This window comes from Mesoplodon bidens (assembly GCF_964165515.1).
Source record: "Mesoplodon bidens genome assembly, chromosome: 15".
Lineage (NCBI taxonomy): Eukaryota > Metazoa > Chordata > Mammalia > Artiodactyla > Ziphiidae > Mesoplodon > Mesoplodon bidens.
In genome coordinates this window covers 54,199,459-54,216,522 of record NC_138171.1, presented here as the reverse complement: position 1 = coordinate 54,216,522, position 17,064 = coordinate 54,199,459, and the positions used below count along the sequence as shown (strand labels likewise).

Below are 17,064 nucleotides of genomic sequence, written 5' to 3'. Positions count from 1 at the left end.
TATTTTCTCCTGGGGTCCTCTTGAGAAAACACTGCAGCCTGGCCAGCAATAACTTTTATTTATTTATTTGGTTGCACTGGGTCTTAGTTGCGGCAGGCGGGCTCCTTAGTTGTGGCATGCATGTGAGATCTAGTTCCTTGATCAGGGATCAAACCCGGGCCCCTGCATTGGAAGTGCGGAGTCTTAACCCCTGCACCACCAGGGAAGTCCCGTCCAGCAATAACTTTTAAACGGTTGCAGAGTTCTTCCTTGTATCGTTGGAAAGTAATATACGTAACTGATGCCCTATTGTTGGACATTCGTGGTGTTTCCTTTTCTCTTCTCTCTTCTCCTCTCTTTCCTCCCCCTTCTCTCTTCCCCCCTCCTTCCCCTCCCCCCTCCTCATCCTCCTTTTCATTTTTCCCTCTCCCTTCCTCTCTCTGTCTTACCTGTTTGGAGTTTAATCTTTGTCCACATCTTTAATTCTTTGTGGACCACTCAGCCGAGAGCCTCAGGGCTAGGATTAGGGAAACCCAGGACCAGAACCCTTCACAGCTTGCTGAGCCATCCAAGGGGATGACTTAACGTGTCTCAGTCTAAGCATTCTTCTTGGCAAGAGGTTGGAGGAATAAAAGTAGAAAATACATGAAATCACAAAAATTAGTATGTCCTTAGTGAAGGGAAGGATGTGAAGGACAAATGCCCTAGCAGAAACTGCCAGATCACATTAGCAGGTGCTGCAGGAAATCTGTTGGCTGACCTCATATTCACTGCGCACAGCTTAATCCCCCAGTGGTGCCCAGAGGAGAAAGCAGGCTGGGCCCTCAGTCAAAGCGTCAGGTGGTTGAGAGCCCCGTGGGCCCACCCCGTGGCCAGGAACCTTAGCCAGCTTGATTACTGATGTCTCTCAGAAGTGAAAATTGAGGCAGGAAGCCCACACATAGTAGGCTGTCAATAATCATCTAGGTTGTCTAGATGATTGATTTATTGGACAACTCAGCAAATCAATGACTCAGTGATCAATATTCCCCTCTCTGGGCATTTACTTCTTCATCCGTATAAGGTGAGAGCTCTTCCAGCTCCAAGAACTCGGTTAGTCTCTGATTACTTTCCAAATTTTTTCCCCAAAGATTAGGATCAGGATGAAATTTTCCTATAAAGGGCCAGCTAGTGAAAATTTTAGACTTTGGGCCATATGGTCTCCGTCATCATTACTCAACTCAGCCATTGTAGGGTGAAATCAGCCACAGACGGTAGGTAAATGAACAGGCACAGCTGTGTTCTAATAAAACATTTTTTATAGACACTGAACTTTGAATTTCATAGAATTTTCATGTGTCCAGTAATGTTCTTCTTCTTTTGATTTTTTTCCAACCATTTAAAAATGTGAAAACCATTCTTACTTCTTCAACAAAGCAGGCAGGGAGTCAGGTTTGGCCCATGGGCCATAGTTTGTTGACCCCACTGGAGATTCAAGAGCAAACACAACTTCCAGGAAGTCCCTTGAGCACCTTAAACAGAAAGTTCAGAGTGAGGATGCTCTTTCTCCTTGCTGTGTACATACTGGTCACCATGTCTGCCAAACTGGCTTTCATAGACACATAGCCCTGCCATGCTCTCACTCTAGAACCTAAGATGGCTCCCATGTCAAGTCCTTCATAACCAAGACCTGTATGTCACCAGTATTTCAGTGGACTCTTCCCTGTCACATAATACTGATATCACACTCCTTTCTACAGTCAGTGTTTGAGCTGCCCCCTCTGCCTGAGCGCCTGGGAGCCTTCTCTGTGACCCTCCAGGCTGTGCCCCTCCCATACGTGGCACTGAGAAACCTTCCCCCAAACTACTCTGGTCTCTATCTTCCCTGAACTCCAACCACCATATGAGATGGGACTTTGATATTCCTGTTGCAGGAAGGGGGACCCCTTCCAGGGCTCGAGAGTGGGCTCTCGTCTAACACTAGGAAACTAATTGTCCCAGAAGACACACAGGCTGACAAAGCAAGAGACTTTATTGGGAAGGGGCGCCCGAGGGGAGAGCAGCAGGTAAGGGAACCCAGGAGAACTGCTGTGCCACGTGCCTCTCAGCCTCGGGTTTTATGGTGATGGGGTTAGTTTCCGGTTGTCTCCGGCCGGTCATCTTGCTTGGCCCGTTGGTCTGACTCAGGGTCCTTCCTGGTGGCACGCGTCTCTCTCCGCCAAGATGGATTCCAGCGCAAAGGACTCTGGGAGGTTGGTTGTCTCCTCCCTCTTTTGGCCCCTCCTGAATTCTCCCGTTAGATTTTGGTGGCAGCACCATGTTCCTTATTGGGACCTCCTGCTGTGAGAGAACTCAGGCAAGCGAGGCCTGGCCAAAGCCGGTGGTTTCGGTCAAGAGTTCTCTAACATTCCCACCTGAGAGGTCAGACTGCCTGGGTTCAAGTTCCGATTACTTACTCTGTGGCCTTGAGCAAGTTCCTAACACCATCCAAGGGATGATAATGATAATACTCACCTGCTAGGGTTGCTGTGTGAGTTAATTGAGATGATTTTTATAAAATGCTTAGCCCAGAATCTGGTGCCCATAGTATGAAAACATTAATAAATGCCAGCTATGACTATACTTCTGTGTTGTTTGACATTTTTACAGGGAGGCTGTCTTTAATATGTGTATAATTTTTAAGAGACCAAAAGTACCCTTTTAGGTCTAAAACAAAAGCAAAAAATATTGTTGGTAATTTTTTCAGGGAAACTTGTAATTGACATGCAGCATACACACAGAAAAGGGCACAAACCCCAAGAGTTCAGCTTGATGAGTTTCTCAGTATTAGTAATTTTCTTGAATCCAAACAGAGATGATCTAGAAAAACCTGGGGGAGAGAAGAGTAATCCATGCTTGAGGGAGGTGACATTGTTTTAGGAACCGTGTCTGCTCCCAGATGAGGGTCTGGTTGCAATCAAGGGAGAAGCCAGTTAACACGCAGACCATAAATGTGCCACGGGGAGAAAACAGGCCTTCTGTGACGTGTCATAAAGGTGTCCCTTTCACGGATGTGTCGCCTGAGCCCGTGTGGCAGGTATCTCTCTGGTCGCTTGGCCCCCAGCGTGATGCTGAGAGATGACTGAGCCCAGGGTCTCCCTGGAGACGTCTCAACACTTATTCTCCCCCAGGGACAGCGTTTAAGCTCATTAATCCATGAACGCCAAACAAACAAACACACTCATCATCTCAGTGCCATTAGGTTGGAGGAAATTGAAGTAGCACAGAAAGTGAGATTCATTCTTTTTTTTTTTTTTTTGCATTACGCAGGCCTCTCACTGTTGTGGCCTCTGCCGTTGCGGAGCACAGGCTCCGGACGCGCAGGCACAGCAGCCATGGCTCACGGGCCCAGCCGCTCCGCGGAATGTGGGATCTTCCCTGACCTGGGCATGAACCCGTGTCCCCTGCATCGGCAGGCGGACTCTCAACCACTGCGCCACCAGGGAAGCCCCGAGATTCATTCTTTGATGCACGAATGTTGGCTAAGAGTTTTCAGGAGTGTCTGCCAGCTGGCAGCCTAGCTGCTCACCTCCTTACCCAGGGCAGAAGGGTGGACAGAAGTAGCCTTTCCTTTGCACCTACTATGTATGTGCTAAGCATAGGGCTGCCTGCTCTACACAGATAAGGTTATTTCATTCTCATACGACCCCAAGACAAAGGTATGATTCCTTTTCAACAGTGAGAGCACTGAGACCAATGAAAGCAGTGAAAGGACTCACCCAAGTTGTACAGCCGGTCAGCGGTGGAACTGATACCCGCACTCGGGTCTGGCAGGGTCTAAAGCAAGTTATCACCTCTAAATGCTAGCAGAACAGGGCTCCCAGGATCCTTGAAACCCCTCATCCTATATCTGAGGAAACAGAGGTGTGGGGAGAGAAATGATTTGTCAAGAGTCATTATGGTTTAGTTAGGGATTTTTTTGGCTGCTCTGAGTGGCTTGTGACATCTTGGTTCCCCTACCAGGGATCAAACCCACACCCCCTGCGTCGGAAGCACGGAAGCACTGTACCACCAGGGAAGTCCCGTCATTATGGTTTAATAAGAAATATATTTGGTATTTGACCCCATTCTTGGCACAGAGCTCCTGAAACTTTTGTAATTTTCTGAGCGATAGGGGTGCTAGGAGCATTTTTTGTTCTACTATTTGTTCCTTGACACAAGAGCTTCTAAGACCCTGGGAATTTCCAGAGTGATGAGTGTCTTTTCGTGTGCAAGTTAGATGCCTGGTGGCTGGAGTCCCTAGGTGGCTTTAGGATGGGGGCTGGTCCCCAGAAATACCAAGGCATGATTAGAAGCTTGGAACTTTCAGCTCCACCTCTGCATTCTCTGGGGAGGAGGAGGGGCTGGAGATTGAGTTAATAATTGATCACGCCTACCTGATGAACCCTCATAAACACCTCTTAAGTGTGATGTTCGGAGAGCTTCTGGGTTGGTGAACACACGGAGGTGATGGGAGGGTGGCCCACCCGGGGAGGGCCTGGAAACTCCACACCCTTCCCCATACCTTGCCCTATGTATCTTTCTTCTAGCTGTTCATCTGTACCTTTTAAAATATCCTTTATAATAAGCTACTGAATGTAAGTAAATGTTATTCTGAGTTTTATGAGCAGTCCTGGCAAATTATTGAACCTGGGAGAGGGGGTCACGGGAACCACCAATTCATAGCCAGTTGGTCAGAAGTATAAGTGGTGCAGACTTGCCATTGGCATCTGCATCAGGGGCAGTCTTATGAGACTGAGCCCTTAACCTGTTGGGTCTATGTTACCTCCAGGCAGTGAGTATCAGAATGGAGTTAAATGGCAGGACACCCAGTTGGTGTCCACCAAGAACTGGAGAATTGCCTGGTTTGAGAAAACCCATGCATTTGGTGTCACAAGTGAAGAGTGTATAGGAAAACAGAATTTTCCCTTTAGTCATAGAGGAGGTTTATGGTGAGACTGAGCTCCAGGCTGCACATCCCAGACCAGCATTCCACCTATAAGACCAGATGTTATTTCTTCTCACCCATCCCAAGAAGTCCACCGCATCCACAACTTACAGAAGAAGAAGCCGAATAAATATTTTCTTAAAAAGTCAACCCTTTCCTCCATCAGTCTGCTTCTGCCTTCACATCTTGGTCTCTGCTGGGTTTCCATTAGGCTCCACACCATGTCATTTTCAAAGAAATCTTGTAAAACAGCAACGCTATTATTCTGACAGAGCCTATTCACCTCTCCCCGCCCAAAGCTGGTAAAATGACCAATTTTCTCCATCGTCCCAGCATGAAAGGTTAAGATGCATAATGACACGGACTGACTGTCTTTTCCTTCCTGCATCAGTCAGTTTCTCAGAGATGACATCTCTCTCTCTAGAACCAGCTGGCAGGAGCAGTTTGATTTCCAGGGTTCAGCACTATTTGTGCAGAGAACTGGACTAATGGGGCTTATTGGAAGTTCCAGCCAAGCTTCAAAAGTGCTTTGCACAAACGGTTTAAATGTTTTTTGAATTATATTATTTAATGGCATTGGACAATCAATCATGATGTAATGTTCACAGTGTGCAAGGCATATGAATGTTTATTTTGATCCTGTTTTTATTAAAAATGCACATATTGGGACTTCCCTGGTGGTCCACTTGTTAAGACTCTGTGCTTCCACTGCAGGGGGCACGGGTTCGATCCCTGGTCAGGGAACTGGGATCCTGCCTAACATGCAGCACTGCCAAAAAAAAAAAAGGCTGTCAATAAAAATGTATGATTCCAATATTTTTCAAAAGACACATGTCCACATACATGTATCAGTGAAACTGTCTTCAGCTGCATGTAACAGAACATCTGATTGATAGTGTCTTGGACTTTTTTTTTTTTTTGGCCACACCTCATGACCTGCAGGATCTCAGTTCCCCCACCAGGCCGTGGCAGTGAAAGCCTGGAATCCTAACCACTAGGTCACCAGGAAACTCCCAATAGTATCTTCAATTAATTCGGTATCAGTGGGGTAGCTCAAGGATGTCATCAAAAGTCTGGCTCTTTCCTCGCTTCCCTATGCCATCCTCACCACAGTGGCTATAGCAGCTTCAGGAGTATGAGGGGATAGCACCCAAGACTCAAATCTTATCTTCCCCAGAACCGCCCCTCCCACCCAAGAAGACTTCCTCTTACCTCTCGTTGCCCCAAAGTGGGTCTCATGTCTACCTCTAGCTGCCAGGAAGCCTGGGAAAGTAGATGTCTGGCAGAGGCAAATGGGACTGCCATGACTGGTGCTATGGGCTAAATGTGTCCCTCCCCTCCCCCCCCACAAATTCGTTTGTTGAAGCCCTAATCTCCACTGTGGTGGTCTTTAGAGGTGAAGCCTTTGGGAGGTGATTAAGGTCGTGAGGGTGGAGCTTTCATGAATGGGATTAGTGCCCTTATAAAAGAGACCCCAGAGAGAAGATCTCTTTCTCCAACATGTGAGGCTATAGGAAGAAAGCCGTCTGCAGTCCTCACCAGGAACGGGACTAGCTGACAGCTTGATCTTGGACTTCCCAGTCCTTCAGAACTATGAGAAATCAATGTTTGTTGTTTAAGCCACCCAGTCCATGGTATTTTTGTTATAGTAGCCTGAACAGACTAAGACAACTGGCTTCTGTTGTTACCGACCTGGGTCCTTGGGCTTTTTAATCAATAGAAATTGATAAGAGGCCAGATGAGGAATTCAGGCAGGGCTTTATTGGGCCTCGTGCAGCATGAGGGAAGGAAAACAAGAAACAGGTGCCCGTGCTTGCTCTCCAAGGGCTGGCAAGCTGGTTCTTTAAATAGGGTGAGGGTGGGGGCAGATTGGTGGGTTGGGCTGGGGGGGTGGCTTAGGTGATCTGCCCACCCCCTTGGTGGCACAGTGTGCAGGGATCATGCACAGTGCCCTACTTTTGCTCTCCACAAAAGAGAAATGGCAGTTGGAGAAACGGAAGGAATGGAGAAACTGGCAGTTGGTTTGTGGCCTTTCTGTATCTTATTGTTCATAATTGCCCCGACTACGACTGCACAGGCGTGCTTGTGCGAGCAGTTATTTCTAGCCCCTTCTAGTTTCTTTGTATCTGTTGCTTGAGGAGACGTGTGTCCAGGTGCAAGCATTGCAGCAAAGGGTCCAGGTCTCAGGTCCCAGCCTGTCTCACCGAAAGGAGCTGGAGACATTGCCTCCTAAACAGATCAGGGCTATGGGAGGAAGGGGCAGAACGAAGGTCAGTTCAGTGTCAGCCTCAACTCCTGCAGCCACGTGAGAGGAGAGACCATGGTGAAGTGGTCAAGAGCGCCCGCGAGCTTGGGCTGAATCCCAGTGGCCACATACCAGGGTGGGACTTTGGTCACATCGCTTAACTTCCATTTCCTTGTCTGTAAAAATGGAGATAAAAACAACACCTCTCTCAGGACTGCCATGAGGACTTAAGTGAGTTTATGCACAGAAAGCAAATGCTCAATAAACGTTGACTTTTTGTTTCCCTTAATGGTGGAGCCCGTCCCTCCATCTTCCAGCCTGATTTTTGTTTAGGTAAATTCCCAGATAGACAGATTGGGTGGAGGTTGGGGGAAGCAAGCTCCTTTCCTGGGGATGTTCAGGGAACCACCAGGCTTTGGTTTTGCCACCTGGGATTTGTAACTTGAAGACCAGAGGTGAATTGCTTGGTATCTGTCCACTGAAACAAACCTAAAAAAGCACAACGTGAGAGTTGTGAGTTAAGATTTATTGGGGGCAAAATGAAGACTATGGCCCGGGAGACAGCGTTTCAGATAGCTCTGAGAAACTGCTCCAAAGAGGTAGGGGGGAAGGTCAGTATATATGTGATTTTGGTGAAGGGGGAGTACATGCAGTCAAGCACATATTTTTTGCAGAAGGTTTCTGCTAGTCTCGTGAGAGTTACTGCTAGCCACGAGGAGCAGACGTCACCATGAAGGATTTTAGTGCTTTTCTAGATGCGAGGAGATGCAAGATTGGGCTCATAAAATCATCTCCTGAAAATATGCAACTACCTGAAGACCTGTTCTGCCAGTTTTTCCCAGAGCACAGAGTGCTTCATTTCTGACCTCTACCCTGAACTCCTTTCAGGGGGTGTCGAAGGTCAGCAGCTGCAGCGGCTCATAACTTAATCCTTGTAGAGGGAGATGGCAAGTGCCAATTTGTAGGTGACAGATCCGAGGACCACGAGGCGTGTGGAAGAGGAAGAGAGAGAAAGAGAAGGGATGGAAAGCTGGTGACGAGAAAAATCTGAGGAAAACAACAGTGCTATCTACTAGGAATCTTAATGGGGTTCTGACGCATGCCTGTCTGTGAGAGCGTCACAAGAATTTCACCTTGCTTTTTAATGGGGGGTGAATTTGGATGTGCTTGGGAGGACTCAAAACATGCTAAGTGCAGTTTCGAGATGGACAAAGGGTGAAGGGTGAAGACCCCCCAGGGCAAGCCCACCACACCTGGTTTACATGTAGGAAGAAGACTGGTGTGAAAGTCACCCAAACACTCGGAGTGGAACAGTGGCCTCTGGTGCACGTGGATCAAGGTTATGTGTAATCTTAGGTTCCTTCTTCGTACTTGTTTGTATTTTCCAAAATTTCTACAATGATCAGGAATCTGTTCTGCAATCAGATAAGAATTTTATTTTAAAAATTTTATTAAAAAATTTTATACAGGGCTTCCCTGGTGGCGCAGTGGTTGGGAGTCCGCCTGCCGATGCAGGGGACACAGGTTCGTGCCCCAGTCCGGGAAGATCCCACATGCCGTGGAGCGGCTGGGCCCGTGGGCCATGGCCGCTGAGCCTGCGCGTCCGGAGCCTGTGCTCCGCAGCGGGAGAGGCCACAGCGGTGAGAGGCCCGCGTACCGCAGAAAAAAAAGAGAGAAGCCACTGCAATGAGAAGCCCGCGCACCGCAATGAAGAGTAGCCCCCGCTCGCCACAACTAGAGAAAGCCTGCACGCAGCAACGAAGACCCAACGCAGCCAAAAATAAATAAATAAATTTATAAAAAAAAAAAAAAAAAAAAAATTTATACAGAGGAATATAATTTTTAAAAGTTGTTTTAAGGTTGAGCGTTAGCTGTATTTGTCAAATACCCTGCTTATCCAGCTTCCTTTTCTCTTTCTTTTCCCCCCTGCCTCTTTCTAATGGCTAATAATAGCAACAGATATGATTTACTGAGCATTGTACTGTGTATGTCCCAGACACGTGCTCAGTGCCTGACATGCATAATAATCCTAGAAAGCTGTACTATTATAGTTCCTATTTCAAAGATGAGGAAAGTTAGACTCAGAGAAGAATTTCTGGCACACGGCCCCTTAGAACTAGAGATGTTTGGTGCCAATACTCTTGCTTCTAACATTACCTGTCGCTCTTCTGTTCTTTTATCATCTTTCCTTCTCTCATCTTTCAAAAAGTACCTATCAGGTACCTGTGTCAATTCTGTAGTTATAACCCAAGATTTCTCAACTTCATCATGATTGGCATTTTGAACCAGGTAATTCTCTACTGAGACGGGCTGCCCTGTGCATTGTAGGATGCTTTGGAACATCCCTGGACTCTACCCACTAGATGCCAGTAGCAATCCCCCCACATACCTAGCGGTAACAACAAATATGTCTCCAGACATTGCCAAATGCCCCCAGGGACCAAAATCATCCTCAAGAACCACTGATGGAGCCTCATCTCCACGCTAGATGTGGAAAAGGATTCTGGAGCACCTCCGGTTGAAGGATCGCAGACAGGAACCCAGGGGAACAGCATGTACCCTTCTGGCAAAGCCCCCAAGCTCATTTGTGGCAGCTGCCACCTGCTAGGACATTTCAGGGCAGGGTTTGACAAGCGCTTGGAGTGCCTGCCCCTGGCAACAGGAGCAGGAGATGCAGGCTGAAGCGAGACATTACTGCCACTCGTCCTGAAAGCTGGGATGCTGGGGGTCACACGGGCAGGGCAGGGGGCCCCAAGCTGGTCTGTGGATGGCACTTCTGAATGGAGATCAGGTTCTTGGCGAAGACGTCAAGGAAGGAGGCAGAAAGATCAGTGGATTCAGACAAATCGATTTCTGGTCCTGGTCCTGCCCCTACTTGCTCTGCAGACTCAGTTGAGCCTTTTGAGAATATTCCCACTTTCCTCCATCTCTTCCTGGGACAGAAGGTTGATGTGTCCAAAGTGGTCCACTCCATCCCCTCACCTGCTTCACTCTTCTTCGGAGCATCTGACGTTCTGTTGTATTTGTGTTCACCCTCTGTCTCTCCTGATTAAATTTCAGTTCATGAGGGCAGGGGAGCTGGTGCATCCCTGGAGCCTATGTCATTGGTGAATGTAGTAAGTGCTCAATAAAGACATGCAGAATGAAGGCACACACACACCCCATGGGGAAGCTATTTGGAAATACGTCTCAATGGTCATAGACATGTCATACCCTTTGTACTCAGTGGTTTTACTTCTGAAAATCAGTAGCCCCCACCCCAAATAATCCAACACGAAAGAAAAGCCTTAGGTGAATCCATGTTCATCCTAACGCGGCTAAAATAACACAAACAAACAACTCAAAAAGCCCACCTAAGTAATCAAGATAAAGGCATAGGGAATTCCCTGGGAGTCCAGTAGCACTTGGTGCTCTCACTGCCAGGACCAGGGTTTGATCCCTGGTGAGGGAACTAAGATCCCACAGCCGTGCAGTGTGGCAAAAAAAATAAATAAATAAGGGCATAATTAAAACTGCTCTGATAAATCTACTTGGTGAAATTCCAGGCAGCCATTACAAATGTTGTTTACAGTAAGATGAGTTAATATTGCAACACACACACATGAAATACATAATGCAACATTGTATATGCAACCCAATTGCTGAGATTATAGGGGTGAGCTTCCTTTCACACTGTTGGTGGGCATGTCATGCACGGTCCCTCTGAAGGACAGTTTGGAAATTCCTATTAAAATGTTCATGTCACTTAACCCTTCAATTGCATTTCTGGTAATTGACTTAGCTAGGAATTTCTTTATTTCTAGGAATCTATCCTAGAATATATCTGGAAATAAGTCTAATACCTATGAATGGGGGGAATGGTTAAATAAATCACTGTATATCGATATAATGGAATATTATATAGTCATTAAAAATGAGATGTGCATATCCTGACATGGAAAGATGCCCAAGACATATCATTAAGTTAAAAAAAAGCAAATTGTGGGACTTCCCTGGTGGCGCAGTGGATAAGACTCTGTGCTCCCAATGCAGGGGGCCTGGGTTCAATTCCTGGTCAGGGAACTAGATCCCACGTGCATGCCGCAATTAAGACCCGGCACAACCAAATAAACATTAAAAAAAAAAAAACCTTTAAAAACAGCAAATTGCAAAACGTTTTTTTGTGCGTGAATGATAGTGTCATCTTTGGTAGTATAAGCATAAACATTTTTTTCAATCTGGAGGAATAGATAACAAACCACTGACAGTGGTTTTCTCTGAAGGATAGAGGGAGATTTTCTGTCTATGTGGTGAATTTCTGTAACGTTTAAAAGCTTTTCACGTAGGTGAAAAAGGAAAACACTGAACCCACAGCATGAAGTCTCTCACGTATGCCAACAAAAGCCGGGCATGGGAAGACTGGAAGGAACTCTATCAGGGTGTTATTAACTGTGATTGATCATTTCTAAGTCATGGGATAAAGGGCAGTTTGTTTTGTTGTTTTTGTTTACTTTTGGTGTAAAACTTCTAAAGAGCATGTGTGGGCTTTACAGAGGACAAAACTCCCCCATTAGCCCTCTTTGTTGAAACCAGGGTGGTGCTCAGGGTGTAGAATGTTCTGTTGATGTAACCTGCTGTTGTGCACTGTCCTCTTTCCCCAGGATGGATGACATCCAGCTCTGCAACGACATCATGGACTTGAAGCAGGAGCTGCAGAACTTGGTCGCCATCCCAGGTAACCATGGGGGACCCCACCTCATGAACCAGCTGCTCAGAGCCCCCGTCTGGAAGGCCCTAATGCAGCCTCATTGTTGCAACGCAGTGCTTGCTCCCTGATCACGTGGTTCAAACTCTGCATCGGGCAGACCCGGGTTCAAGTCCTAATTCTGACCACCTCCTTGACCTTGGGCAAGTCACATTATCTCTCTGAGACTCAACTTCTCTTCCTCTGAAAATGAGGTAGGAATAGTAATAGTACCTAACTCGTTGGGTATAATAAATCTCACTGCGATAAATGAAACAACACAAGCCACGTGCTTAGCTTGATAGCTGGTCCAAAAAGTCCAGTAAATATTAGCAATGATTACTCTTGTTTTCCTGTTTGGGAACAGGTAGAGTATGGTGGTTACGAGCTCTGACTTTGGAGTCCAACCTAGATCTGTCACTTATTAATGATGTGACCTTGGGCAAGTTACTTCACTATAACTTGGTTTCTTCGTCTGTAAACTGGGACAATCATGCTATCTACCTCAAAGGATTGTTGTGAGACTGACCGAGGGGTGACACATGTAAAGTACTTAACACAGTTCCCATCTTATAGTGAGTGCGTAATAAATAAGTGCCATTATTATTATTACTATTATTATTATTACTATTATTATTATCATTAACCAAACACATTTCTTCTCAGTGGTCAGGACTCAGAGCTTTCACTGCCATGGCCGCAGGTTCAATCCCTGGTCAGGGAACTAAGATCCCGCAAGCCCTGCAGTGTGGCCAGAAAAAAATAGAATGAGGCGGGGGGAAATAGCCAAGTCCAGACACTACCCACTGGAAACTTCCATTTGATTAGCGTGGGGCCCTGGCGTTGGTCATGTTTACAAGCTTCTCACATAGTTGTGATGGGCAGTCAGGGCTGAGAGCCACTGGGCCAAGTCTCTCATTTTATACTCCTCCGAGGGATCATTTAGTTGAAAGATATAAAAACCCATCGAAGCTTATGTAAACACAAAACGGTCAGTTACTGAAGGACTGCGGAGACTCCTGGAGCCTGCGGGCATTATCGTATTAGTTTGCTAAGGCTGCCCTGACAAGTTCCCACAAACTTAGTGTCTTAAAACAACAGAACTTTATTCTTTGAAAGAAACCAGAAGTCCGAAATCAAAGTGTCAGCACGACCATGCTCCCTCCAAAGGCTGGAACAGAGAATCCCTCTTTGCCTCTTCCAGCTTCTGGTGGTTCCCATCAGTCCTTGTTCCTTGGCTTGTAGCTGCCTTATTCCAGTCTCTGCCTCTGTCTTTGTGTAGCCTTCCTCTCTTTGTGTTTCTCTGTGTGTCATCTCCTCTCCTTATAAGGACACACCAGTCATTGGATTAAGGGCTGACCCAATGAGTATGACCTCATCTTAACTGATTGCATCCACAAAGACCCTATTCCCAAATAACGTATTTCCAAATGAAATTAGGGGTGGCAAGGACGTACTATTTACTCTCAAACAAGCAGGAAGCTCAGCCCAACTCACAAGGGTCAAGAACCAAAAACAGGAAAGCTGTGGAATGTTCTTTGGCCCTTGCTCTCTCTTTCTCTCTCCCTCTCTCTCTCTCTGTCTCTTTCTCTCTTACTCTCCATTTTGGAGCATGTTCCATTTTCTCCCTCTATAGCACATGAGCCAAGCAAGGCCACTTTGTTACCAAACCCAACTTGGGTCTGCTTGCCCACAGGCTGTAAAGCCAATGTACTGACACCGGGTCGTGGTGAAAGAAAGTGCAGCGTTTATAGCAGGGCCAAACAAGGAGTCCAGGACAGCTAGTGCTCAAAACGCCCAAACTCCTCCATGGGTTTCAGCAAAGCATTTTTAAAGGCCAGGTGTGGGAGGGGCATCCCAGGGTATGTGATCAGCTCATGTACAATTCTCCGATTGGTGGATGGTGAGGCAACAGGGTGGTGTCACACAGCGGTGGTTGGCGGGGGGGCGGTTAACATGAATCCTCAGGCTCCGGGAGGCCTGGGGGCTCTGTGCTCATCAAGTAGTTAACATCTTCCATTTGGTGGGGGTTTTAGCATCTGTAAAACAACTCAGGAAATGTGCATCAGATACTGTTATCTAGGGACTTCAGAGAAGAGCTACAGCAGAGGATATGGGGGAGGAGTCTGTCCCAGGAAGACCCCACAGGGTGCAGCTTGGTTACAACCTCATCTCCCTTCCATGATTTTCCCCCACAAGAGCCAAACTCTCGGGGCTCTGTGTCCCAATTTTCAACTTCCCAGGGGACTATGATGGTCCCAACATGGACTGACGTCTCCCTCTTGAGAGGAAGGATTCCCAGAGTCCACTGTTGGCTCAGCAGGACACTTAGGTGCCACTGAGACAAAGGAGACACGAGTGTGTGGCCACCAGGCCAGCCAAGGCCTCCTCAGGCCACAGGGGCTCCACCAGGGGCTGTGGCAGCCTCTAGAGCATGGGTAGGAAATGGGTGGGAAATGGCTGGGGGTGGGGGTCTTTGGTTGACACAGTGCCTGGGCTGCATGACTAACCAGGACTGGGACTAGGGTAGGAGAACAAGGCGCTCAGCTGGAACAAGAAAAATTCAGTAATCATATTTTCATGCAATATTTAAAATACCAAAATTCATGCAAAAATATATACCAAAAGTTTAAATAAAGATGAGATCGGTACTGACACTCAATGGGCGGAAGCCAGGAACGCTAACCCTGCATGGAGGGGACAGTCCCCCTGAAGAACAAGTTCTACTTGAAATGCCATCAACTGTCCCGCTGGGAAACACACAAGGTCATAGGGCCACTTAGCAACAGAGCCCAGGTCATCAATGGCAGGTCCATTGACTCTGCTGGGAAACTGCATCTTCCCAATCACTTCTGTGCAGGAATTCAGATATTAAAGTTCCCTTTCCTCTCCTGCCTTTCCTGCTCACCTCTCCCCACCTTCTCCTCTGACTCCTTGTTAAGAGCCTTTCTGTGCATTCCTTGGGCCAGTGCCAGGTTTCTAGATGGATTTAGCTGAGTTTAGAGGGAAACAAAATGATGCTCCCGGCAATTTATCAATAAAAATATTGAGTAAAGAGAACACCGAATGGCCAAGAAAATCATGTTTCTCCAGCCAGGGTCAGAAAATAATTTACCAGACTGTGATGAGAGAGAACACCTGGAGCCCTCCCTGCCTTCAGGGCTTCTCAAGAACAAGCCAAGATGCCTCACCTCACCTCCACTGCCACCACTGCCCCCTCAGGGCTGGGGATGCTTAGACCTGGCTGTAGAGGCCATGATACCCTCCCCTTGGACATAAAAATAGTGTTTCCCTCATAGGGTTGTTGGAAAGAATTAATAGTGGTTCTCAAGCAGGGGTGAGTTGGGCCTCCCAGGAGACATGGGCCATGTCTGGAGACAGGCTTGGTTGTCACAACTAAGAGAGGGGGCTGCTACCAGCATCTAGTGGGTAGAGGCCAGGGATGATGCTCAGCATCCTACAGTGCACAGCACAGCTCCCATGACAGAGAATGATCCAGTCTCAAATATCAATAGCACCAAGGCTGAGAAACCAGATTAAATAAAAATGTAAAGCTCACGGTAATACAAATACAATGATAATTGCTCCAATTTAGTAAGCACTTACATTTTGCACACTTGTGCTATGCGACTTGCTTTCCCTTCATTAAATAAGTGTTCATTTCTTTTGTACCTCCTTTGGTAAATGTTTAACCTAGAGGGCACTTAATCATTAAAACAACAGTGACTATGTAAAATAATAGCCTATAATAGTAGCAGCTGACTGTTCATGAACTCTTACTATCCACCAGGCTGTGCGCCTAGTGTTTTACTTGATTTCTCTCTCTTAAAATTTGCAACAACTTTATGATTATCTGTGTTGAGAAACTGGATGCTCAGAGAGGTTGAGGAATGTGCCCAGACTCACACAGCTAGGAAGGGGAGGAGCTGGGGCATTAAGCCACGACTGTCTGATTCTATGGCAAGGGCTCACAGTTGTGATAGGGTCTACAGGCCAGGGAAACCAGTTAGGAGGTCATGGCATGATCCAGGGAGAGCTGATGGTGGCCTGGGCTAAGGAGATGTGCTGGAGGAGATAGATGAGAAGCAAGTTGGAGGGTCACATCGGCAAGCACATGAAGATGCTAGGAATCAGGTGTGTGATGCCAGCAGGGGATAAAGTTGGCAAGTAGGTGGGTGATGATGGCAAAAAAAAAGTGTGTCCCTAGATAGGTGGGTGGTGCCTGGAAGCAAGTGAGTGTTGCTTGCAGGCAGGTACGTGATACCTGCAGGTAAGTGGGTAATGCCTACAGGTAGGTGGGTGGGGCCTGCAGGTAGGTAGGCGGGGCTTAAGGTAGGTAGGTAATACCTGGAGACAGGTGGGAGGTACCTGGAGGCAGGTGAGAGATGCTGGCAAAAAGGGTGTGTTACACATGAAAGCAGGTGAACAGCATTAGCTGGTGGTGTGGAGACTTAGGTTAGTAACTGGTTTGTAAGCTAGCACAGACCGCTTTGAGTAGGTGGCTTCTCCCGTGAGTTGCTGGGAGGGGCTGCATGAGCAGAGGGCTGCAGCTGAGTATCTGGGGAGGCTGGGGGATGCCTGAACTGGCAAGAGATAGAAAATGGGGACGAATAACTTGGGGAGGGAGGTTTGTGAGTTCCTGGGGGTCCTGCCAGTTGCTATGTGACTCTGTTAGATCTGGGGCCTGGCGGAGGACAGGGGAACATTGGAGGGCTGTCGCTGGTAACTTGGAGAGGACGGTGACATCACTCCCCAAGTCCAAGGGCTCTGTGGTTAACTCGCCTGCAGAGGGCAGGGAGGCTCTGTGGTACTGGCGAGTGATTTGCAGAATCAGACTTCGGAACCCACCTCGAGAGGAATGATGCTACCATCGTCCACGCAGCAAATGAGCAGGAATCCAGGGGCTGCTTGCAATTCCACTCCACTTCCTCCCTCCCCTTCTGATTAATGAAAGAAACCGATTTTCTCTCTAATCCAAATATTATATTCTCCTTGCCTCTGGTTCTGCCCCCAGATCTAGAGGAAATGGTCAGTGCCAGTTCCAGCAGGCAGATGGACAAGCTGCCCCATGATTTTTATCTTCTGAAAGAGTTCCTGCCCTCCTAGTTTTCTCAGTCCTCGTGTCCAGCCCTCGTTCTTTTGTTTCCTCTACGGAGCTCTAGCCCTTTGTAT

At 47.3% G+C, this 17,064-nt stretch overlaps 1 protein-coding gene across 3 annotated transcripts in view; it reads left to right on the top strand.

The window, feature by feature from the left end:
- BMERB1 (bMERB domain containing 1) overlaps positions 1-17,064 on the top strand; it is a 133,829-nt gene that overhangs the window by 93,955 nt on the left and 22,810 nt on the right. For all 3 annotated transcript variants that reach the window (XM_081256355.1, XM_081256357.1, XM_081256356.1), the window contains exon 3: positions 11,810-11,883. In XM_081256355.1, the coding sequence (XP_081112481.1) occupies positions 11,810-11,883 (74 nt within the window). The remainder of the gene's footprint in view (positions 1-11,809; positions 11,884-17,064) is intronic.